Genomic DNA, 27,015 nt, shown 5'->3' with positions numbered 1-27,015 from the left:
CACAATTCAGATGAGTGCTGTGGAGATTAATGAATATCTTTGAACTGGAAAGTGCTACCTGCGTGCTAATTGTTATCTGCATATACACACAGTTCTGCTGCTTTCAAGGGCAGAACATTCACATACCATTGTAATGGGAAAGCTTGGAAAAACGCATATTGATGCCTAGGAGTTTTATCCACTGCAGAAACGTATAAAGGAAGAATAAATTAAAAGTTAGATATTTCAATTCATTATGGCATGTTCTGGTGAACTGCTCCCCATCTGTTTAATAAGTTCACGGCAGCTGAAAATGAAGTTTTGATTGGAAGCTGCTTGCAACCTTATCTTCTTGCACTCCCAGTAACACTAATAAGAATTATGAAAAATTATATCTTTTTGCCTATTGTGAGTAGCACAGTTGAAGAATGTGACTACGAATGCAAAGTACGAGTTGAAGGCTTCAGATCTGTGCAAAACTCTCTGGAGCTCTGTGTGCACCAGTCCAGAGCTCCCACACAGGGCAATCTTCTCCCTCATAGGCCTGATGAGGCACTGCCTGAAGAAACTGTTTGCTGGTGCTCCACTAAGGTTTTTCTTTTTTTTTTTCCTTCTTTATTTTTTTTAATCTGATCTATCTTTCAAATCATGGTATTTAACTTATCTTTTAAATCATGAGATCTAACTATAGACAATATTTCCAAATGAAGACACTTCATTCACATGTATCAGTTGATGCCAACTGCTCTTGCAGCTCCCTGACCAGCCTGGCAGTGCTCACAAAGCACGCACTCAGCATCTATAAAACAGTCATCCCCATTCACCAGGCTTACTCTCCTACGACATGTTAATTAAAAACAACTGATTGACAAAATAATTACAGAAGAATAGAGATGGGAAAAGTGTAGGCCCATAATTTAAAGATCTCTGAAATTGTGTTTTGTCGAGGGATACTAATTTTGTTAGGGGCAAGAGGCTCTCTTTCGTTCTTGGACTCGCTCTCCATTCGCTCTTTGCAAAGATGAGTGAACAGGGAATGACAGTAGTGTTTCTGTAGAGTTGTATCATTACATGTGACCTTTTCTTCTGCCAATACACGCTTCCATCTAGCCTTCATTACTGCTGCATCGTGAGGTGTCTAAACTAAAAGGCTACGTGATCCTGAACACAGATGTCGTATAGGATATGGAATAATGTAAACATTATAACTGTTAAAAACTGCTACTGTAGTATTTCTTGCACTAATTAAAAACTGGCTAGGGACCTTCTTTCTTGATATTGCCTTTACTTCAAACAAAAACATTTCAACAAATCATAAAGTGAAAATGGTCTAGCATTTTAAGCTAATAATAATTGTTTTAGAAGCCCACATTTGCTCAAGGGTATAACTCATTCAAAAAGCAACCTTAAAACTCAGCATTACACAAATAGAAAACCTGAGTTATTAGGGAATAGATATTTTTAAACTCCTGTCTTTCAAATTATGATCATGCGCTTCTTGCCAGCTCACACTCCCAGCAGAGAGGAGCAGTACTGCTGACTCCAGCTCAGGGCTAGGAGGCACTGCAATTCCCTGCTCCGTCACAGCCTTCCTGTATAAACTCGGGCAACAACTTTACCTCATTCTTTTCCTGTAAAACTGGGGTAGTAGAATTCTCCTCCCCATGGGCATGCAGAGAGCGTAAGTAGGTTAGAAAAAGATCAGTGTTTATATCAGGGAACTAAGCACAATTCCTAGAAAGCTCTGACTGTGTTGTTTTACAAAATGATGCTCTGATTTTGGTGTTGGACCAGCCTTGCCACAGGTGATATGGTCCTAAGTACCCATTTATCCAAACCTCTGACCATTTAGTATGGACACTTTCTGCAGTAAACTCAAGGTAAAGTTCCTAATCGTTTGCATATAACAGCAGTGGTTGGAATTATAATACAGTTGTTCTGAAGGCTAATCCTTCCCTAATCCGGCTCCACTGTAGCTTTAGAGTTAGTATTTGATCCTTTCAATATATATATGTTTGTAATAAATACATGTGCAAAAAGAAACCCATCCATGCATCCACATGCACGTAACACATATAGATGGAGTTGTACAAAGACCCATATGGATTCAGCTTTGCTAGTGCCAAAAAATGTGGTTTCATTTTCTCTTGGTTTTACTTTTAAAAAGGGGAAAAACGTTTAAGGGAAAAATAATTAAAACTATACAGTTAACTTCTGCCATCATTTTTAGCAGAAAGTAAAGCTGCATTTTCCTACACATAGACAGAACTTAGTGATGCTTAGCATTCGTATAAGATACAAGCATCCATCAATGTTCCTGGCCTCAAGCCTTTCTCTGGCTGCTTTATGCACTGAATAAACAAACACAGTTGCCACTAAATAACCTTATCAGTCAGTTTCAAAAATGACTTCACTGGAACTGCAAAAATGGTTCTTTTTTGGTGCATTTTAGAAATTTAGAAAACAAATATCCTGCAGAGAATTAAAAACCAGCTAGGGAAACCATGAAAAGCAAAAGAAGTTGCCTCTAACACCAAATGTTCCAGGCACATCAAGAAATCTTTAAAGACTTTTCCTGGAATAATTACTTTGAATCATCACTTTTCCACAACCCATCCTCCCTGCAGGCTAATGTAACACGAGCTTTCTGTACCTAAAGCCTCTTTTGTAAATAAAGACCACCTTCAGAAACCTTTACCCCAGCTCACATTTCCAATTAGAAATACAATAAAAGCGAAGTGACTCCTGCAATCTCTTGCTGTTCTCCAGCTGGGGTCCTTGTGGTAAATAATCTGCTGGTAAGAAATGAGGTTATGTTTGCTGGGAACCCGTTTCAGTGTCTGCTCTTTAATGGTCCTTCCTACATGTCACCAAAAAATGTATGGCCAGCTCACTTGCGTGACAAAAGCATTTCTTTTAGTTAATACAACAACTGGCACTGCTGATGTTTTTTGTTGTTGTTCACATTCTTTCATCTATTCACTTCTTAACTCTTACCAGAATGGATACTGCTTCCAGTGAGACTATTTTTGTGCTTAAAATAAAGTATTTGCCTTAGGAGTGCGTGCAGTCAGAGGTTTAGAATCACGTACATGGTGCCCATCTAGGACTGACCAGTGCTGCTGCTGTTTGTTGAAATGGCACAGAACTGCAAGTGTTACAGCCAGTCGTGAGAACTACAGAACTGAGCCCAGAAATCTGTTCAGAGTTCCCTAGGGAAGAGAGGCAGCAGCTCCAGTGTCCAGTGCTCCTGCAGCCAGCCAGCTTGCTCCCTGCACTCTGCCTGCTGGTGCTTTGTGCAATCCCATGAAAGGTGGCCCAAGCACTGTGACCAGCATTTCTCTTTGGAAATCAGTAGGTCCATGGAGCTTTTCCAACAGGCTGTGTAGCAACCTGCAGTGCCCCACTGTTTTCCTCAAGGCTGAAGTAGTAGGCAGCTGCCAGTTGTTGGTCACTCTCCTCATGTTTGACATGCAAGTTACTGTGCTTCTTATCTTTTCTCCCCCCTATTATCTCACTTCATCGTTTTCACATTGCTTAATCAGTGCAAAATAAAAAGTGATGTATGATTCACTCAAAGAAAGAAAACTGTTAAGAGGGTTTCTCTGCAAATTACCATCATGGCATGATCGTTTTTCCCAAGTTATATTTCTGATGATATTCTACATTGTACTTTCAACATGTTAAAAACAGTGACACATAATTAAAGACAAACTGACTGGACTGAAATTGACTTGATGACTGCAATTAACTTACCTAAGAAATACTAAAGAAATCAGTTGTTTGATCTAAAAAAAACTTCAATCAACGAATGCACCTTACACAATGTAAGTGTTAAGTTTTAGAGGGTTTTGTTTTACCTTTTGTAGGTATATTATGCCAGACTTCCAGATGACAGGACGAGACTATGAGTGAAGAGCGCTCTGGAGATTGCATGCAGTTCTTTTCCTGGGTCCAAACTGGATTGATCTGAGAACAATAATTATGAGGCTGACATGTCTGTTCTCCTTCATCTTGCTGTTTGGAGCAGCTGGGCTTGTTGTCTTCATTCACCTGCAGGATCCAGAAGAAATAGTTCATCAGCAGACACCAGGTTAGCACTCCTGTTTCTGGTTGACTCAGTCGCTCTTTCATGTTCAGTGTTTTAGACTTTTACCCTTGTACCCTTAACATGTTTACATTTTCCACATAGGTTGCTTGAACACAGGTAAGTAATTATTTTTTTTTTTTTTAATAAAGGCTATTTGAGGTTAATTGACCACAAAAAGAAGGAAAAAAAGAGTTTGTATAAAAAGCAGTTCCAAGAAACAATTGACTGATTATGCAGGAATCTTTGCCAAGGTGTACTGGGTCCAGCTGGATAAAGTTAATTGTCTGCTAAAGTGGAGACCAACTTCTGCTGCCAGTTATACCACTGTAAATCTGGGACTGAGAATTTCTGTCAAGGTTCAACTCTGCATACACCCTTCTCTGAATACGGTATTCAGTGTTTCATAGAGATGCAAGACAAGAGATGTGTAAAATAAGTCATGCAAGAAGCTTAAAATATTTGAAGACATATTCCTTTAATGTGCATAACTTCCATTAAATATTTCCGTTTCCATTCATAAGTGTGCCATATTCTCATGTTAGTAACTTTAAACAGTAAAAAGCAAAAAAACCCACTCCACATTCATGTGAGGATCTGAAAACTACATGCTGAAGTAGTGGTTTCCTTTTAAGCAGTGGGCATGTAAGAAGTGTGAAAATGCACAAGACTTCCCTTGATTTCCTTACAGTCACTTTTTCTTTGACTAAGGCTGCAGGGAAGGCTGGTTTAGAGCCTAGACAAATGTCAGCACAGTTACTTCAGCTCATAATAATACTCCTATGCGCAGAGGTTTGGTCGTTGTGTTTGCTCATATATGCACTGAAATTCTCCTTTGACTGAATACGTGCTTTATAAAAAGTCAATTCAACTGACGACTTCATTGCACAGTCAAGGTGACTGTGTATATTTTCAAGATAAAATATTGGTAACATTTTTAAAGCAGCTGAACCCAAATACAAAATTACATTACACTTTAGCAGAAGTCCTTGCATTATGTGCTAATTTCTGTGCCCAGGTTTATTAAGCGCTTATTCCCATGTCACTAAACAATCTATAATATGTTTATTATTTAGTCCAACTGCACACGGATTTTGAAAGCAGACACTCAGTTGAAACTGTAGAAATAATGAATCATCAATGTGTCACGGAAAGCAGAGAATTAACCAGTCACTTCAGTGCTTTTCTTATTTGTTTTTGTATACTTAGCTGCAAAATAATTTACAGATTAAAACTGACAGTACTGTGCATATTCATTTGGAATCAATACTGCTATGAGGTCTGTAAGTTAATAGGAAAATAAAGCAAAAATCAGAAATTACACATCCCAAATTAGCTATACAAGGTCACTGGAGCAGCTCGTATGGTTAATGCCCAAAATGGTGATTGCACAAACTGTGTAGTAGAGAGAAATCTCTGAGATAACTCCACTATGAAGGTGCACACTGTGCAGGACCTGCCTTTCCACTTAGTAGACGTGGGGTGGTTTTACACTGAGAACAGACTCACCTTCATACTGTTATTGGCCACATATTTGGTGTGGCTGTACCACAACCTATGGAATTTAGATAGATCCTATAGGATCTATCTCCTTCAGTAACAGCAGGGACCCAAACCCCCAAGGATTTACGACAGGGAAAGGATCTTTTCCTCTTTAAATATATATATTTTAAATATACATGTTTTATATATAAATAGTATAATATAGATAAATAGTATAATATTTTATATATAAATAGTATAATATAGATAAATAGTATAATATAGATAAAACAGTATAATAATAGATAATAGATAATAGATAAAATAGTATAATATAGATAAAACGTATGTAAATATATTTTACGTTAGCCTGCTGGCTGGGAAACCCTGGCAGAAGCAGGCAGTGCTCCAGTTTCCTCAGCTGGATCTGTTTTGATGGTGAGTCAGATTCCATTTCTAAGACAAAGGAGCACTCCTGGTCAGGCAGCCGCTAGGACTCAAGATATGTTTCTGCACAAGAGCTACCCTCTGTAGCTACCTGTTCTCTGAACAGGTTTCACTGGTTTTCCTAAAGGCTTTTATCCTGTTCTCTTTCTCCCCCATCCTGCCCTCACTGGTCACTTTTACCTACCTTGCAATCTCTGAAGTCTCCTTTCTCTAGGTCACTTAGCTCCCCTCCCGAGCACAAACAACATCCTTCTATCCGAATGTATGACAAGACAAAAGCCGAGCAGAACAGTCACTCCTGAACTCTATTCTGTCACATACCTCTTGAACTGCTGAGTGTAATATACTGTAAATTATTACAGAGGATGTAACTGTTGAGTGGGACACCCAAGCACATTTAAATAAAGGCAAGTTTGAACTCAGGTCCTCTTCCCTCCCTGCTGCACTCCTTGATGTATTCAGTAGCTGTCAGTAGGGTTCTTTGTAGCTACAGAATGAACATCCCAGCAATGCTGTTACTGCCAAAGGTGTGTGATGAATTGCTTGATTCTCACATTCAATTACAATTTATGTTAACAGGAATCAGACTGCACCTTTGAGTAAAAGGTGCTCCATACAATTAGTCTTATTTCTGTTTGGGTGATTTTCATGTGCATTAAGTGCTTTCAGCTCGTGGTGGACTCAGAATCTCACCTTTACTCCTTCTGAAAATGATACCAGTTACCACAAAAACATATTAGGAAGCATAAAGGACATAGGAAAAACAGTCATTCATTTCATTACAAAGAGAGTAGGCATATTTCATTGCCAGACAGCCTCCTGTGAAAATCTGTCAATCACAAGAGATGTTTTGATGTGTGAAAAAGATGCTTCCCTTCCCCTCATCTGAGCATTTCTCCTCAAAGGGGTCTTTTTCTAATGGAGAGTGGATACTGCTATAATTTGCTTGTCTGATTGCTGCCTCAATAGAATTGAAAAAATGCATGTGTCATTAAGCTACTTAGGACAACAGATTTTTCATGGCAGAGCTTTATTGGATTAGCCTTTGGTTTTGCATTTCCCATGTAGTTACTGTGCAGCAAAGTGCATTTGCAGGGCTTAGAATCTTCTGAGGAAAACTCCAGAAAAGTCAATAACGTTTCTTTTGCACTGAAAAGCACCATAGGAGAGTTTTGCATTGTCCAAAAGGGCATTTTTCACTGTTAGTACATTCAGTCATCTTTAATTTAAGATAGTACAACTTATGAAACAAGATTAATAAAAATACTTTGGTATTTCAGCTTTATCTGTCTGTTCCGGAAATTGCTCTTGATTGTTTTAGTCCTAGCAAGCATGATGGTGAGACCTTGATGTACTACTTAAACCAGTATAAAATCCACAGTCATAAAACTTTAAGTAATGCTTACATTACTTTCACTGAGCAAAGCACTCCTGACAGTAGCTGTTTGTGTTGATTTGTTACTATTCATTTATTCTTTCCCTGTGCTTCACATTGCTACCTAATTGTGATGCTGTACTGAGAAAGCAATACCAAAGTAATTTTCCACAACATTAGTTACAATTTTCTTCTGATCTTTCGAGTGAAACAATCCCATCCTGTTGGCTTCTGTGAGCATATAAACCTTGATTACATTTATCTGTTGGAAACCAATGCTTACAAAGTATATGCGCTCTGGATAGTGGGTGTAGAGCCTTTCTTGTGATTGAGAAACATTCTGCCTGTACAGTTTTATTTATATAATGCGTATCGTGAGCAGATATATTTATGACAGACAGCTACTTAGGGTGGGCAGAACAGATTTCCCAAGCCAATACTTAAAATGCTGTGGATATTCCTGTGGTCATTAAAGGGACAATAACTTCACTTAAAACGACATTTTCTGGGCTTCTGTGGAGAGTGCTGTTATTATGAAGAACGCAGGGTGAAGCAGGGGAGTGGGTTCAGCACTGATATGAATGAGAGACAGTATTACATCAAACAGAAACGTAATGCTGTCCTGTATAGGTGTATAAAACTTTGCTTAAATAGAAACAGTAAAAAAAACAACTGGAAGGGTGGGTAAGTTAACACATTTGCACATGGTGCACAAGGAAAACTTAAACATACATTCCTACCCTAATGCTAATAATTCTTGCATATAGAAATCTCTTTTCCATGATAGGATATTAAGCATACAAGAACTTTACAGTGAGTAAATGTTCAGCGACTGCACTGCTGTGCTTGTGGTGGAACCATTTCCAGCCAGCAAGGGGCTTGTCCAGGCCCTGTGGCTACCAAGGGGCTTCTCTGGCATAGTGACATAGTCCCTGTCTCTTGGGACTGACCATAGAAGAGCTGACTGGACTAATGAGTGTCTTTATAGCCTTGTTCTGGGCCAATGCAGTGTCTGAGATCACCAACTGAAGAACTTGGATTTGTGGGAGCTACATTTGGGTGGTACAAGAAAGGATCACTTGGACAAACAAAATCAGTAGTGAGAGAAGAGTCCAGAGACTGAAGCCATCCTGACAGCTCGGCACTGGATTTCAAACAGCTACGGGAACTTCAGAGCTGCAGAACTGCCAGTCTGTGGGCTGGCATGTGGTCGTGAATACAAAGTGTGGAGTCACCAATCATGACGAACTGCTTCCCGTATGCATCAGGGATACAATACATACACTGTACTTAGGAACGCGCTCTACAAACTTCAGCCAGAAACAAAGGGTACTCTAAAATGGCATCTATTTTTGTTATAGAAAATGCACCAAATGAAAAACAGCATTAATATTTCTGTAAATCTATACTCAGACAGCAAATTACTTTGAGGTGATTAAGTCCATGGGAAACAGTTAATGTTTACTCTTTTGTTTTAGCCATATGGTTACTGACTTCAAAAACCGCTAAGCTTTCAGTTGAAACTTTTAAGATGAATACATACAGATGCACATTCCCGTGGGAGCTGGTAAAAGGATTTTCCACATCTTAAATGTAGCAAGTTTGAAGCTCCAAAAGGGTGAAAACAGAGAGTAGAATAGAAATGGGTTTGCACTCTGTACCAGCATTTGAAAGTCAAGCAAGAATATAACTGAGCCTGAAACTCATCTGACTTAGATTCTGCAGAGATTGCTCTCTTTCCCTCATCTACCAATTCTGAACGCAGTGCTGTCATCCCCTTTATTTTCTGCTTTACCAAGGGTACGCTGGGATGGGGAGAGGGGAAGGAGAGATGACAGTCAGAAGGGCCTGCACGCGAGTGCTATAGCAAACCTGATGGCACAAGAGAGCCACAGTGCAGAAGTCTTCTGTATAATGCAGTAGCCCTAGAGTAAATACCGCTATTATATCTGAACTGATTTTTTCTTAATTACTTATTCAGAGCACACACACCTTTCTAGTCCCAAATTACAGGCATATGCATATCTCCATGTTAGCAGTAAATTTCCATAATACTTTCCTGGTGCACAATGTACCACTTGTTTTTTATACTGGAAACTTTTTTATAAACACAATTGAAAATGAACTGGCAGTGATGTATAATTTCAGAAGTAATTTTCCTACAATTTATAACTTGTTTTCTTTATGAACTGAGAGCCATGTACTCTGCCTCATCTAACAGAACCAGCAGAAATGGAGAACAAAAGGATTTGGTACAGGAGGCAAGTGGGCCCTGCGATGCGCTTGTCAGGCACAAGTGCTGTACCGTTACTCCTGTAAGGCTAGCTTCCACATGCTTAAGAGCAGTCGCATCCTCTGAACTTCCCCTAGAAAGGAATGTCCCTGTAAGCAGATTAGTTCCCAACGGTCTGCAGTTGTTGGGATTAAAAGGAAAAGATCTTGTCTGCTGAAGGAAGGCACTTGAGATGGAAATGTAGTCTTCTGAATTTGATACTCTTAATCTGATACTCCCTTTTCTGTTGCTTGAAATGGTTGATTTAGACTGACTGTGAACCTGGCTATTTTGAAAACCGGGATGTGCTGGCAGCAGCTTCATCAGTCTACCAGTAAAGGGGAATCAAATGCTGTCCAGATGGTTACAAAAGACACCACGCTGCCAGTGGAGTCTTGTTCAAGAGAAATGGAGTTCAGTGCTGAAAGCGATCACTTATCACCTGTTTTATCACCTATAATATGCAAACATTGTTTTCTATACCACTTTTCCCTGTTTTCATGACTCTGGCATCTCCTCGGCAGCCTTATGAAAAATAAAGCATTTGTTAATGTGCTCTACATCAAGTCATAACTTTTTTGTTTCTTTTTCTCGCTCCTTTTATTTTTTTAACAGTTTATGGTTTTAACAGCTGAAAAGTCAATAGTGAAGTCCATTAAAGCAGATACAGCTCTCAGCTATAACTTGCAGGCCACCATTTCCATAACCAGTATTTCCTGTCAACCATAGTGCTTCCCCAGAGGCTGAGCACTTGTGTTAGCCTGTGCAATTGGGGTGTATGGCATCTGTGGTTCTTTCTGTCCTGTGCTACTGCTCAGACATTGCGTGTTATTGTGTTAAGCAAGGCAAGTCGCCTGCTAAATGCTTCCATTTCCTACTACACAGGGGGTTTCTGCAGGGGATTGAACGTACCTAAGGACTGCAAGATCCTACAACAAAAATGCAAGACCAAAGCATTTCATCTGCGAGATTATCCCACAGACCAGTGACTGGCAGCAGTTATAATCCCACTGCAGTGCTGCACACACATTAGATGCCTGAGCTCATACCCAATGCCCATTTATTTGATAGCATAAAGTCCCTGTCACCTAATCCCAAATGTATTTATCAGCATAAAACCAAAGTGATGCAGTGCTAAATCAGACTCACACTCAGTTTCCACTTCCACAAATTTCCCTATCCCCTCTATTTCTGTGAGCATTTATTCTCAGATACTGACTGGTTAAAAAAAGGTTTGATATTTCTTTTAAAGCCTACTTTTAAAAAATGTCAGAAGTTGACACTTCTTTGTTGCGTCTGGCAAAATAAAAAGTGACCTGCCATCCCAGAGCTGCGTTCATTCATGGTGCTTGGCAACATATCACCAGCAAAACTCAGCAGCACTGGGATATGTCAGAGGACTCCAAGAATGGCAGCCTTATGAAAGTACATTCCTAGGGAGCAAGCCTCTATGCTTTTGAGATTCCCCTAGAAATTTGCAGGAGCATTACAGAAATGGGCAACGGTTGGTCAACAGACCCTCATGTCACCTCTTTAAGATTCATTCAGAAATGAGGCTATATCAAAGTTTCCATAGGAAAGGTATTGGTAGCAGAACTGGCAGTCTAGTTTGCTTGCTTTTTAAAACCTGATACCACTTTGAGAAGCTTACGTAAGTTTAAAATACTTTCTGGATTTTCTAAATTTTATGCTATTAAAATTGTTTTATAACAGACTGTGTACATTTCCATTCCTCAAAGTTATACTGTTCCCCTAACAGCTTAAACAAAACTTCTTCTCTCCAGTAATATCATCCTTTTTCAGTTAGTAAACATTAATTTTCCTCTCACAATCCTAGTGAAGCTTGAAATTAAAGGTGGCTTTCTTCTCTATTATGTCTTTCTTGGTGTATCAGCATCAAAACTGTCAGTTACCTATGAGAGCATAAAAAGCCAAACAACTTCTTGTGGACATCATTATCATGTTCTCTGAATTAATAATGTACTTACTTTTGAAAGCAAGTGATTGGTTTTGGATCTATCACCACCTGACATATGTAAGGTGATTAAATGATTTAAATCATGCTCTGTATAGCTCCTATCCTACGCAATGCTCGCTCATAGCATCAAGCAGAAAAGAACTTCACTACCAACCGAGTAGTGAAGTAGTTCAGTCTCCTCAGATACCTGAAGTGCTTTGCTGTATGTCAGATATTCTGCATTTCATAGAATGAAGTCCCATCTTTGTCCCTTTTTTGCTTTGAGCTACATAAGGAGACCTGTGTGGTGATTAAGTAGAGCCTCTGCACATTAAGGCTCTTTTCCTCTTTTTTTTCAGATTTGCTACCCATTGGCTGTTCGTACCCACAGAAATTGAGTCTTATTGGGCTTCTGTTCCTTCTTTTTAGTTGAAAACCAATCGCTTTATCATAAAACTCTTTGCAGGGACTGGCTATATGATGTTTTGCTCTTTGTAGCACATTAGCCAATAGAACAGTATCTACAGACTTTAGGTATCCCTACACTATGAAAGCAAAACATGTCATACTACCCTGTATGTATGCATGTACACAATGAGCAATGCACAGGCTGGAAGAACATCAGGGGATGTTAAGCCCCCTAATGGAGCAGTGGGAACTGAAAAGCTTCAGGAGGAAAAAGAAGAGCAGAGATTATGAACGAAACTGCTCCAATGCCCTGCTCCTATATGGTATCTCTCTGCATTTCTCTTTCATGGAATCATAGAATGGTTTGGGATGGAAAGGACCCTGAAGTGCTAATTCCAAACCCCCACCAGGGGAAAGGGCACCTTCCACTAGTGCAGACTGCTCAAAGCCCCATCCAACCTTTCCACTCAGCATAATGATACGCCAATTACTCAAAGCCCAGCACTGGCATTTATGTAATGATGACATAAATATTGCTTGGAAAAAGCAAAGGTATATTTAGCTTTAGAATTATTTTAGGCTTAAATCCTAAGGTGTCTTGGGATGCCCTGTATCTGCTGTAGTCAGTGGCTGACTTTCAGTCCCACTTACATGGAAACAGAGAAGACAGACACAATGCTTATTGCTGTGGCCAGGAGGAGAAACCCTACAGACCTAAGCAGAGGAAACTTGAAGTTTGCACACTGGCTCTTTGAGGGGGTGGAAGTGGCTCCTTTTTTCAAGCTGTATCTAGTGCACAATGGCCAAGATCCTATATACTGTTTCTCAGATTGCTTTGGGTGTGTTTTTTTTTTTCTTGACTTGTTTGACTTGATTTTATTTGTTAATAAAGTTCTGTAGTGCATAATGCCCATAAGTCAAACCACAGGAGAAATTATAGACAGCAATCACCGTCATTTTGTGCAAACTGTATGCAACTTTAATTGGGTCCTCCTAATTGTGCATGCGGCTGCTAGGAAAAGCATGATGATGCTTATCTCACAGAAGAAAACAAACTCCTCTCATTACTCATCTGTAAACAAATGAAAAGGCAGATATTCAAGTAGTCACAAAAGTACACGTATATACTTTAGGGAGACACTATAATTTTTGTACAGTCTCTATCAGAGCAAAGCAATCCTGTGCTCATTTTTACTTTAACGTTGTTCATAATTGTTTAATATTTCTCTTGAATACTTCGGTCAGCGGGAATTTGAACGGGGCGGGGATTCAGAAGGCCAGAACAAACACTGGTACCACAGACACTAAGTTCACTTAAATGGAAAGAGAGAAACACAGGGAATGGCCATGATTAATACTGCCAACCAATCAAGAGTTTTTTTTTCTATAAGCTGTTAAAATGAAACCCGTTCATTTAGCTCAAGAGATGTTAGCTTGGAAACAGGAGGCATCCTTAAGTCACAACCTAATTAAAATTTCAACCATTCTGCATCTATAAGCTGCTCATTTTCAAGCTATTGAAGAGAATTAAGTTAATGAAGAAAGTACAAAGTCAGGAATTGTTTAACACATATATATTGATGATGTGTTCTGTCCATGTTAAACCAGCAGTGGTATTGCCTCCTCCATAAGCATTTCTCACCAGTACCTGCACTGCAGTAAATAGCTCAGAATGGTTCTTGGAATTACTTATACTTTGTGGAAGAAAAATAAAAGGAACCTTTAGCAAACCGTTATAAAAGCTTTCTACCATTAGCAAAGAAGAACACACAAGTGGGAGAGAAACAGAAAAACAAAAGGTGTGTACAGCACACAAAGAATGGTAGTGAAGGAGGTATGAGAAAGAAAAGCTGGTATCACTATCTTTACTGTTCTTCACATTTGAACTTATTTAATGGAGAGAAGTTTATGAGTTTGAAGGGTTCTTGGTGGTGGTGGTGGCTTTTTTGTAGAAATGAAATCCAGAGACCAGTTTTGCTAGATATTTTAAACACTAAAAAGGGAAATCAAATTACTATTAGAGCAAAAATGCTTAATTAAATTTCACTGCAATTTTATAATTAATATTAATAGACAATAGGCACAGAATCAGCGTGTCTGAAGTTCCCAGGGGTACTAAAATGGAGAGACAGGAAGTGGGGAGGAAAAAGAATATTTGCTACATTAAATTCCCAGTAGTTAACGAACTTAGAACTTAAATTTTTAAAAGCATTAAATGTTTCTCTTGTACAGCAATGATCTAATCAGATTCTACCTCCATACACAAATCTGTGAGAGCCAACACCTTCTTACTGTCTTAGCATTTGCCAAACATATTTTTCCTCTTGCTTATTTCAAGAGATCAAATTATATATTCAGTATATTCTGATTGTTCTCTGCCTTTTCCTCTAAAGGCACTGGCTTCATTTCTTAATTGAGACCCAGAGGAGATAAGTTCACCACAACACAATTTAATGAACTATGGAAGAGTTACCTTTAAATGCATGAGTATTCAGCTGCACGACAGAAAAAGAATATATCCTAGATGATGTTCCAGTAGACAATAATTGACTGAGACACCTTCTAAAATAATACCACCCACACACAAACACAGCCTTTTCCCCCAGAAACTGGACAACAAGTAAAGCAAGTTAATAAGCCAAGGGCAATTCCTGAAAGGAGCTCAGAGGCACAATGAAAGAATCCTCTGTGAAATCACAGATTAGGAAAGGGAGACCCGCAGCACAGAAGAGTGAATTTTACTCTTTTTCCTCTCTAACTTCAAAGGCCGAATTGAACTTGATTTTCCCTTCATATTAGTCTTGGCTGTGCCATCACCATCATCCATTCCAAGTGCGCAGAAGATTCTCCTTTTCACTCCAAATGATTTTGAGCAAAGCCAAAGCCCGCCCTGTTTACTGCAGAGATCTGAGGAGAAACTGCTGCAGCACCGGCTCCACTGTATATTTTGATTATTACAATTTTTGCTAAGGAGAAAGAACTATGACTTTTAAATGTCTCACATAATACAGCACCAGGAGCAGGGCTGAGCAGGCTGCAGTCTCCCTCTTAGCAACATGGCAGACTGCACACTGTTGTCCTTCTTCACCTTTCCTCATCTGAAGATGTCTATTCCAACCCTGTAGCTGCCTTGCACAGCAAAAGCACACATCTGCCTCAGTTCTTCTATACTCTTGTTGCAGTGTAACATTAATTAGATTTCACATTCCTCAAATTAGGGAGTGTGAGTCAAACTCTGCCTCCCGCTGAGTTCAGAGGGGTGCATTTATATGAATTTTTACAGCATTCAGCCCACTTTGATTGCAGCCCTCCATACCACCACAAACAGATACTAATGATTATAATGGAAGATGTTTCACAACAAACCGCTGATGCTGCATTTCAGGAATTCTGAATATTTTAATCTTCATGGTGCCCACCTTTTCTGTCCTTTTAGCAACTAACCACTGATGTGAAAACATGCAAGGGCAGATAGTTAATATTCCAAGAGAAACCCCATTTGCTATGAAAACAACTTTAATTAGCAAGAAAAACATATTCTTGCAATTACTTAGAGCAGTCAGAAGCAAACACATTGACACTGGCCTTAATAGTGGCAAAATATTTACCATCTCCTGTCCCAGTGGAGAAGGCGCCCGGAGTTAAAGGCTTACCTTGGGAAAAGGAAATCCTAAGCGCACATTAATCAGCTGTGTGTAACGACTGCATTTTCTTAGCCCAGTTACATGAGTCTGTCCCTATTTCTTTCATCTAACAAGCTGAAACCTCCTTTGGCAGTAACTTGACACAGATCCCATGAAGGCACGGCTGTGTTAGTCTTCTCCACAGCCTGCAGTCTGAGGAGGCGCAGCAGCAGGCAGCCTGCAGGGTTCAGGTTCTGCAGGCCACAAGTCAGTTTTTCTGATGGTGTTCCTCTATCACAGTGAGGAGAAAACTGGCACGGATAATAAATAAACACACATTTCATAGTTGAAGCAAACTCACTTCTAAGCAGGAATGGATAGAGATAACTCTTGATAGGGCTGCTGCCACAGACAGAAATCAGTCCCACAGCAACTGAAGAGCAGGGGCAGAAAGCAGCAGGGCTCAGCCACCACCACAGCCCTCACCTCATGGACGGAGCTGCTGAGAGGCCAGGCCTGGCATTCCCACAAAGCGCCCAGGAAGAGCTGCGCGCTGTATTTTCCAGTTTTGTTCTCCCTTCGTGCTGTTCTATCTTACAGAGCTAAAATACGCCCTCTTCCTTAGCAGCAGGCCTAGGTAGAGCCTAACGAACTCACTGAGCAGGTTGATTTAGCTGGTTTGTTTTCTCTGCCACAGGTTTAACTATTGCACAGTTGTCTGGGCAAGATCGGGTCCCAAGGACGATAGGGATTTCTTACCCTCAGCACAGAAGCAGTAATAACAGCAGCCTGGAAGTCTGTCTGTCCCCATGGCGGGCACTGCGGTGTCAGATGCCAGCTGACAGGGCAGCGATGCCGGCAGGGCTCCCAGAGGCGGGAAACACAGCACCGCTTCTTCTAATCAAATTTGCCATGTAGGTAATTTACACTGAGGAGAAACAAAGCTTTCTAGTTTTATTCTTTGCATTTTCTGATCTTAATACATTTCAGGTGATTTTACTTTTTGTTAATCGAATGCTCAAAGGCTGTGCAGGTGTTTGGCAGCTCACGTGATCTCACAGGGCTGCGAGGCCTGCAGTGTGAATGCCAAGGAGCACCTGCCAGCTCTCTGTGAGTTCAGCTCGGCCTGCCCTGTGGCGTTCCCCTTCTCCACACATCAAGAGCAGGCAAGATGATTCAAGGAGAAAATAATGACTTTTAAGGGTATATTCAAGAATCTTTCCCAAAGTACTTTTACTGTTCTTAAATGAATGTGTAAATGAGAAAAATAAATGAAAAATAATGAAATATCCAAAAGAGATTTGAACAGTCTCTCCATTGGAAAATCTGTGATGAAATTAGTTACTGGATATTCACTCAGCTCTACTGAATATCTACTGCAGCAAAGAAAACCATAAATACGATGTGTACAAAAGTTTGTAGCAATATTTGTCAGCTTCATAAATCTCCTTTTTTTTTTTTTTTTTGAATGGGTTTTTGTTTTTCACCTTTCCATTATTTTAGATGAGCAGCATTCACAGAGCTCGATTGCAGCCCAGCTTACTTAAGGGTGAAGTTGTGCAGAATTCTTTAAAAAGATAATGTGAAAAGTATGTTTACATCCAAAAATGATCTTTCTAAACCAAGATATTTGAAATGAAATGTTGAAAAACCTTTCTTTTTGAAGGAAGGGGAAGGGTAAAAACGCATAAAGGTAGAAACGCATTCCCAAGTAGAATGAAACTCCACAGAGTCTACAAAATGATCCACACCAAAAGGTAAGTAATATTACAGCAGGCAAAGAGGATGCTAAATTTTAGGAAAGCTGATTTCCAGCTCTTCGGGGAGTTAGTCAATAAAACTGCCCCTGGAAAACTGTCCTCAGAGGCAAGGGTGCAGAGCAGAGCTGGCAGTCCTTTAAGGAAGCTTTCCTCAGTGTGCAAGAGCTCTCCATCTTTAGGTGAAGCAAGTCAGGAAAGGAAGGCAAGAAACCAGCATGGCTGAACTGCTGGTCAAACTGAAGAGCGACATGCACAGGTAGTAAAAAGAGGGACAAGTACAGTGGGAAGAGTATAAGGAAGCTGCTGGTCTGTATAGAGATGGGGTCTGGAAAGCCAAGACCCAGCTTGAACTACACGTGGCCAGCAATGCCAAGAAGAACAAGAAAGGCTTCTACAGGTACTTCAATCAGAAAAGGAAAGTCTGGGAGGGCATATACCCCCCTAGTGAGTGACACAGGCAACACAGTAACAAACAAGGAGAAGGCTGAGGTACTTAACAACCTTTTTGCCTCCATCTCTTCTGATAACTGCTCATCACACAGCCCTCAAATGTTTGGTTTGGTAGGAGGGGATTGGGGAAGCAACGTCCCTTCCACTGTACATGAAGATCAGGTTCGTGACCATCTGAGGAACATGACCATCCACAGGTCTCTGGGTCTCGATGTGATGCATGCAGAGTCCTGAGAGAATTAGCTGATGTGGTCACCAAGCCACTCTCAATAATATTTAAAAAGCCATGGCAATCAGGTGAAGACCCTGGTGACTGGAAAAAACGCAACACCACACCTATTTTTAAGAAGGGTAAAAAGGATGATTCCTATAATCAACACAAGCTGGGGGATTTAAGGATGGAGCACAGCCCTGCTGAAAAGGACTAGAGAATAGTGGTGATTGGCAAGCTGGACGTGAGCCAGCAATGTGCCCTCACAGCCCACACAGCCAACTGTATCCTCAGTGCGTGGTCAAACGGTATCAAATGAAGCGTGCTCAGCAGGTCAAGGGAGGCAATCCTTCTCCTCTACTCTGCACTGGTGAGGCCTCACCTGGAGTAATGCATCCAGATGTGGAGTCCTCAGTACAAGAGAGACATGTACTTGCTGGCTAACATCCAGAAGAGGGCCAAAAAATGACCCAAGGGATGGAACACCTCTCCTATGAAGACAGGCTGAGAGAGCTGGGGCTCTTGAACCTGAAGAGAGAAGGCAGTGAGGTGACCTGATAGCGGCCTTTCAATAACTAAAGGAAAGATATCTACAAAATCTACGAGAAAGAAGGGGATATCTTTCAACATCTATAGGAAGGAAAGGGACAGACTCTCTAGCGGGGTCTGTGGTGGAAGAACATGAGGAAACGGCTTCAAGCTTAAGGTTGGAGTAAGGAGAAAGTCATTTACAGTGAGGATGGTGAGGACTGGAACAGGTTGCCCAGATATGCCCCATCCCTGGAGGCTTGATCAGACACTGGGCAACCTCATCTAGCTGTGCTTGTCACTGTTCATTGCAAAGGAGTCGGACTAGATGACCTTTAAAGGTCCCTTACAACTCTAAGGATCCTATGATTCCATGATTCTATTAAGATAATTATATCAATTCTTTCTGAAGCAATCTATTCCCAAACAAAATAATATCCCAAAACATGTAAAGCAGTAAACCAGCCCATGCCCAACAACCATCAGCTGCACTGTATGAGAGATGACCACGTGTTGCACCACAGCTGAGTGAGCACCTGCCCACAGGAGACTATTTTCAAAAGCCAACATCCTGTATATACGAAAATATATACATAAACTAATATATACTAAAACACACATACAAAAACTAATAAACTCCAAGATATAACCTCACAATGTTTATCCAAAGCTTTATAGAGAAACCAATCGTTTTTTAATTGCCACACAGATTTATTGAACTGAAAAGAATATTAACATAATATGCTAATGAAATCTGCATTTAATAAGATATATATCCATTCAAATTCTCACTACCTTTCTGTCAGCACAGCATATTGCAAAAATGAACTATTGAGGCAGCAATTTAATCTGATATAAAATCAAATGATCCATGTTAACAAGACAATTAAGTAACTATCTGAAACCGAAGAAAAAATGGTCAGAAGTTCACCAGATAAAAACAGGTTTTGAATAATGTGAAAGTGTGATTATACAGCAGGCAAACAGAGCTGTTTTTGTGATTAGAATAATATAGGTGGTAAATTAGATATCAATTTTAAAATATAGTAATTATGAAAAAGCCTATCTCAGGTGCTTCAAAACGGAAAGCAAAACTACAGATTACATACTGTTTGCATTGGCCTATTCCAAGTCCAGGGTGAATGCATTACAGGGAAATTAGCACTTGGAAAGGTTATTGATGGCAGTAAAATTGAAAATTATGATAGATGCTTTTTGCTGGACATGGCAAACAAAATGATGCACCACGTACTACTCGGAGGCTTGGTAGGTACTATTAGAACAAGACATTATCATGCAGTGGATACACACCACTAGGAATTAAACCTTTCACTTTAAATTCAACAACTTGCATCTAATAATGTCATACATCCACAGTTTGATAATACAGTGTAGGGATTTCTCCCCAGCAAAGTATTATTCTAGAGGCAGTCCACACACAGTCTTGTACAGATCCCTCATAGCCACATTTGTCAACATTCCTTACACAAAAACAGCCCAGGTGCAGGATGCTCAGAGACACCAAGCAGCCAGTCTGACTGCAGCTCTGATATCCTCATGTTTTTGCCCCACGATGCACTTCAGTGCAGTAGCTGCCAGTAAATCAGTATGGTCTGTGGACCTCTGAAGTCCGTGGATTGCTTTTAATGCAGTGAAAAGGTCCAAAAAGCTGGTAAGAAAAGTAAGCTTACTCCTAACCATCCAATATAAAGAAGTCTACACCTGCACAGAATAGTTCTAGAGGTTTACATACTAAATGAAGGCAGAAACTACAGCTATAAGGGTACGAGTGCCAGAAATGCTCCTAAAGCTATGCATTTGGTTCAATCTACAAAGCAGAGGTCTCTAAAAGAAGAGTAAAGTAAAACCCAGCCCTCCCCGATTGTGTACTATTAGGGGTGCTCCACACCAGATACAATCACTCATGCTGCTAAAAACTTGTGTTAAGTACCAGGACAGTGCAGGACCCACATCAGCAGTAAATGAACGTGCAGTGCACTTAGTGGTCCTTTTTGCAGCCTCACTGGGCTTCAAGGGGGAAAAAAAACCACATTCCATTTCTACAGAAGCCACACTATATTTGCTTTGTCTCCACTGGGGGAACTTTTGAGGATGACTTATCAGGGAGCATATTAGATGCACGTCAGGTGCTCACAGCCAACCCATTTAACCCTACAGAAAATGTAAGTCTTCTGAGTCTCTTCATTAACATTTAGCTATGTTTTTGGAACAAAAGAAAGGTAACAACTTACCTGGAGAAATAACAAAAGCTTCAGAATGCCCAGTTTGGGTTAAAATCCCTTACGGACAGCCTGGAAATAAGACACACAGCCTCTGCTCTCCCTGCTCCAAACTGCAGCCAGCTGCAGTGGCCATCCCACTGCCCAGAAGCCAGGCGAGCCCTCCTGGAAGCAGGCATGAGCAGCCAGAGGCAGCACCCCACGCTCCTGCTGGTTTGACCTTCCTGCTTCAGCACCCACAGCACAGAGCTCCGCTGTTCTCTGCAGGTTCCAACCAACATCTCGGCCTTCAACCTTCTGTGCGCTGGGGGCACAGGATTGCTTTACCCACTCACATATAAATACCTTATTTCCTCAACAGTTATGTATGCTCCTAATGCATGTGAAGACTCATCTACCCGCATCCTTAGAAAAACAGCCTCAGAAAACCTGATTCAAAGAACGCCGAAGTTATAGAAACTATTTCATCAACTTCCTTTGCATTTTGTCTGGAGTATTTTTCAGTTCCTTCAGCCCTCGTTTTTCAGCAGAGTGGAACTCAGATTACAAAAGGAGATGCCCCGGGTTTTTTTTCTTATTACTGGTAAAAATTGATATTCACAGTGCAGCACTGTGAATCAGAGGTTTTCCCTAGATGCTTCTGATGCTTATCCTCCTTTGTTAAAGAGAATGCTACTTCATATAACAGAGCTGGTAGCCTCCATACAAAATCTACCAGACTGCAAAGAATGATGTTGTCAGACAGACTGATCTTTCTCCAATAGCTTTTGCAGCACTTTTGTTATGAAGATGTTAAAGATAACACAGAAAAGAAAAGGAACAGATTTAGAGTTTTGGGATAACAAAATACCAAGTGTGACAAAGAATCATATTACTGACACCTGTATTTGAAAGAGCTACAGAGAAAGTGCATTCATGGCTCTGCAGAAGAATAGGGGGAAGAAGAGTAATGTGAGCTGCTAAAATAAATACAATTTTGCAAAAAATATGAAAATAATTTTTGGAGAGCAGTTAATTGTTTTTTTAATTATTTTAATTTAGGTTTAATTGTAGTAACTGCAAAGAGCATTGGCCCAAGACAGCACACCTTCAGCTTACAATGAAATGAATCCAAGGAACAATTAATACAATGAAAGACTGGGAGCAGCATGTACACCATGGTAACAGAGGTTCAGAGCAGCTGTCCTAGCTCTGTCATAGAGAAATCATGATTTTTAAAATGCACTGATGATCTTTAATTTCATTATACTAATTTACACTATGGTGCAGCTTTTAAGACCAAGTTGCACTTCTGTGTTGAAGGTTTGCAATGTAGACCTTTAGGTGCCATTTTCCAAACAAGAAAAAAGAAGATCCTGGTCTTCTAGCATTCAGATTTAATTGGTAACTCTAAGTGCAGTGGATTTAAGCTAGTGCTAAATACTATGCAAAACTTCTAAATTCAGAAGAGTAGAAATTAAGTCACATAAAGAAGAACTACTGAAACTACATAGGGGACAAAGTCCAATATTTATTATGCAAACAGCGCATTCCTAAAGATGGTTTATGCAAGAGTGAAAGGAATTCTTCTAATACACATCACCATCCTTCATGTCCCTATGCTCCAACTAAAAAAAAAAGTACAGGTTGCCCATAGCTCACCTGACTTTGGATAGATTTCCTATTCCTTGGAGTTGGCCATTTGTCTATAAGAAAAAACAAAAATACAAAAAATACAAAAGCTAACCAAACAAGACAGTATCAACAGTTCTGTTAAATAAAAATGGACTTCCTCACTGCTGAGAAATTGCCACGCACTCCAGTGTGCACCAAGCTGCAGTATGCAGAGAAGAGCTGTTTTAGCACACTGATGGGCTGTTCAATGGTGGAGTGCATTGCAGTCTGCAGCCCAAGCTCTCTGGCATTCACTCATTCCCTGTTTCTCTCTCTTAGGTAAACCTAATGAATAAATTTGAAAGGATCAGAGCACCAAATGGATAATGTACCTGGTGGGCACAGAAGTTAAAAATGCAGCAGAGAGGAAAACAGCTTGTGCCACTCCAGACCTTACTGGCTTTCCTATGTTACCACAAGTTGTTAAAAGCCACTGTGACCAACACAGAAAAGTAGTTATGCCAATTAAAAGGGTTAGAGTAATAATTCTGAAGTAGCAGATGTCTAACTTGTCATTTGTAAGTGAAGTCTTCTAACACAATTTCTGTATTTTTTGATTTTTTTTGTACAGAGTATTGTAGCCTGCAAAATCCTTATAATTAAACACCTATCAGAGTGAATAGCATGAACTAGAGTTGAGGATTAGGTGATCTTATTCCTGTAATAGGATTTGCCTACTAATTGTCACTGATATGACAGAAGCCTCTGTTAATAGGAGCACAGAAATTGCCATGGTGGCTTAGATCAGCGCTCCATCTATCTGGTAAAATGTCTTGTCCTTAGCAATGAGAGGTCTGCTATGAATTAGAGTAAAATGCAAAATAGTCTGCTATGGAATAAACTATTATCAGATAAACTTTCTTCAGTCTTCTCCCTAGTGAAAAGCCAGGTTGTGCCCTAACACATGAGCAGTTGTATTTCTTAAGAAATCCATTTCACTTTAGCAAAGTACCCCAATTTCTTTTCATTCCTCTTCATAAACTTTTCCCTCTCTGACTCCAGAACACTCTTGTAACTCAGCAAGCACGCCGAGCTGCTCAGGACCTGGCCGTAGGCCTCCCCCTGCTCTTCATTCAAATGCTTGCAGCATTATGGCCACACACCCAGAAAACCTTGGAACTCAGAAACTGAGAGCAACAGTAAGGAAACTGCAACTGAATTTAACAGCAGCTGATGCTGGAGCAAACTCGGATCTTTACGCAGGCTCCCGAGGAAGGTGTAAGCCCCAGCACCTTCCCTAGACATACCAGTCACAAGGACCAAGCACCTCTGCAGGGTCAGCATGGTCCTGCCATGCCACCGTACAGATACAGTGTGCAAGAGAAGAGGATACCAAGGAGGAAAAAGAATGGAGGTGGGTGATGTCAGAGGAGAGACTGACTGCGATCAGGGCTCAAAACAGCATCTGCCCACAGTGTAGGTTACAGATCAGTCAATTCCTGACTTCACTTATAAGATGCAATCATTTAATGATCTGCAATTCTTGTTTCTTTATATTCAGGGAAAAAGAGCAATCATTCAGGAAACTTACACCATGCTTTTTGCAGTATTGTTTGTGTTGCATGAGTAAGGCAAAAACAAGCCCTCAAAGCAGTAAGCTGCAATATCGAGTAATTATATTGCAATATACTCGAGCTCTTTCAAATAATTAGTTAGTCAAACATCTGCTGCAAATGAATACTGGGCCAAACTTGTCTCCTGGGTAATTCAATGGACTTTGGTACCATTAGGTAAGGGATGATCTGTTCCAAGATGTTTACTGTCTATGGATAATTTGCTGTTAGAGTATCCTCCTTGCATTGCTCTAGCTTGAAATCCTCTTGCAGTACTGTTGCTATTTACTAGATTCTAATGATGCATCCACTTTTTCAGGCTTAACACAAGAAAATTCAAAATGCACACAATACCAAGGAAATAAGCACTGCAATGTCAACTCTTAATAATTCTGTAACGTTGGAATAAACAAAGGCAGGAATTATGCTTGCCTTTCTAGCCATCAATAAAGCCTTATGAATCTGCAAGGACTCATACATTTCACCGTATAAAAAGTCATATTAAGGCAACTCTTAGCTTGAAAAATTCAGAATGCGTTTTAACCGAACAATAAATGAAGCTAATATGTATTGACTGCATTAACAATTCATAAATGCACAGAAAGGAAATAAACAGTCTTTATAGCGTTGCCATGTCTTTGAGGCATTGATTAAACTCTGTAGATGCCGGTGTGTCCCTCCAGCAGCTACTCAATAATCCCAGTGTTTGTCCATCCTGTCCTTTGCCATTGGTCTCACTGTCCTGCTCAGGTTGGCAGCTATTTCAAAAAATGAACTGTCACCCTGGGATAATCAATTAATCTAGCGTGAATTGCTTGACTGAGGCTTCTAATGAATGCTAACATGTAAACACTTGTCAGACACTTTGCAGACCATAGAGTTCGTGTGGCCACAGATGTTGGTGTCTGGGAAGCTGACTGGCAGCAAAGCCGTAAGCACGGACCGGCCTCACTGTGTTAATAATGCACACTGCTCGCAAGCTTGTCTTTAGAATAGATCAGCTCAACCTGTAGTGATTGCATTGATTTTACAATCTTCTCCTCCTCGATGGAAACGAGTGGATCTTTGCAGGAACAAGTCCTACCGGAGGGAGCCCAGCACACAGTGTCTCGTCCTGTGTGAAAGGTTAATGCATTTCCATGAGCCACTGCCTCCTCTCATACACAAGAGCAATTTATATCCAAAACCTGTAATTACAACGCGGCTTAGCAACACCCCAAAAATCCTATTGCTATTTCAGCGATAAGCTCCAGTTTTATGGATTACATTTGTTAAATTAATAATAACACTATGCAAAACTTCTCTCTGAAGATCTACAATTTAATTATTTTCCATAAATACAGCCTGTCAAATCACTTTGGCTGTGATTAGCAGAAGGCCGGAGGGTAACTATTTCAGTAAGCAATATTTATTACCTGCTGAATTACATGGGAACCTCAGGCATGCTAAAGTATCAATTCTGTTCTCCAAACTTATTCTTGAATCTTTAAATAAATCATTTGATTGTCCAAGCTCTTAAACAGGAGGCGTTAAAGATTCTTCTAGAAAACAAAAACATTTTATTTGTAAAGTAACTGGATTTTCACAACAACACACCGGAGTTCGTTCCTCACGTTTTGCTTCAGGTTTTTTTTCCATTGAAACCCCCAACAAAACCCAAAAAAAGAAAAAATAAAAATGACTGTTTTTCTGCATACAAACACAAGTGTTTCATATATAAATACATTTCTTTTTGGAACACTTCCACTCCTGAAGAATTCCCACTGAACTAACGGCACTTTTAAACCAGAACACTTATTTAGATGAATGGTTATGGATTTAGGAGTCCAACTGTAGTCAGGCTGGTTGTAAATTCACTGCCTCCAGTCATGTTTTTATAATTATGAGCTTTCCCGTGCCAGTGTGTGAGCAGAACTCCCCTCTGATTAACATGAGGAGGTATGCTGGAGTCTGGCCGCATGACACAGCCAAGCATCAGCAAGATTTTGCATACAGAGAAGATTTTACAATATGTCCCCTTTTTAAATTCAGAATCACTATTCGTGGACAGGAACTCTCTCTTTAATATTTTTTTTAATGCCATCCCTGCTCTGAGCACATTTCTGAAAATGCATACAGCTAATTTAAACATGCAAAATGTCGCTCTGTACCTCTCTGCCACATGCCAGTGTTCGCAGGTCTGCAGGAAAGGGCACCCTGAGGTACAGGAATACGCAGGATGTATTCCCTTCTGGTACTGGCACACATGAGTTAAGCATATGGGAATGTGTGCAAGCCACGGTGTGGCACATTAATTTAGAAGATCTGACATTTATGAACTTGGATTAAACTGCTCGCCGTGATTACAGATTCATGTTTCTGGATGACTTTACCAAGAGCATCTTGGACAGAACTATGGGATTGTTCCATGAGGCACCAGACGGGGTAGCGTGGTCCTGTCAGCCTCGCATTTCTCTGAATCCCAGGAAACTGCACAAGCAATAGTTCTAGGAAAATGCCATTTTAACTACAGCATTTGTCATTTAGCAAATTCCACTTCTGAAGATGGCGCACAGTAATGTGAAATCACATGCATTTTCAGCTACTAAGGCCTCAAGGATCACTGCAAGGCTGCTCATAGATATGGACATTCACAATGTAAGTTGTTTAATAATTCCAAACACCTCTAACTGTAGAATTGGCCATAAAGGCAAGCTTTGTGAAATTGGAGAGGAAGCATATATACAGCCCACCACAGTTAATAATAACAATCAAAGAACTGCAGAATCATACAATGGCTTGAGGTGGAAGGGACCCCAAGGATCATGAAGTTCCAACCCCCCTGCCACATAAATTTTGTTTCTACGTTAATATGCTGTAATTGCTTGTTAGTGCCTAAATATTTTTGATGTCCTCTGGGGAAAATTAGGGAAAATGTTGTGTTGTGCAAGAACGTATATGAGGCCAAGGCTGAAATTCAGTTTAAGAAGTTAATCCCAATGATCCTTTGT

The 27,015-nt window shown here is 40.2% G+C and overlaps 2 protein-coding genes across 2 annotated transcripts in view; both read left to right on the top strand.

Moving 5' to 3' along the window:
- Positions 1 to 27,015, top strand: part of CHST8 (carbohydrate sulfotransferase 8) — a 167,708-nt gene that overhangs the window by 37,825 nt on the left and 102,868 nt on the right. Inside the window, exon 2 of the mRNA XM_052685838.1 lies at positions 3,849 to 4,072. Within this exon, the coding sequence (XP_052541798.1) occupies positions 3,964 to 4,072 (109 nt within the window). The 5' untranslated portion in view covers positions 3,849 to 3,963. The remainder of the gene's footprint in view (positions 1 to 3,848; positions 4,073 to 27,015) is intronic.
- The window catches only part of KCTD15 (potassium channel tetramerization domain containing 15), a 197,986-nt gene continuing 174,936 nt past the window's right edge, over positions 3,966 to 27,015 (top strand). The window contains exon 1 of the mRNA XM_052685844.1: positions 3,966 to 4,072. The gene's annotated coding sequence lies outside the window, so the exon portion shown is untranslated. The remainder of the gene's footprint in view (positions 4,073 to 27,015) is intronic.

This window comes from Tympanuchus pallidicinctus, unplaced genomic scaffold, assembly GCF_026119805.1.
Source record: "Tympanuchus pallidicinctus isolate F22 unplaced genomic scaffold, pur_lepc_1.0 scaffold22, whole genome shotgun sequence".
Taxonomy (NCBI): Eukaryota; Metazoa; Chordata; class Aves; order Galliformes; family Phasianidae; genus Tympanuchus; species Tympanuchus pallidicinctus.
This window is presented reverse-complemented; position numbering and strand designations above follow the sequence as displayed.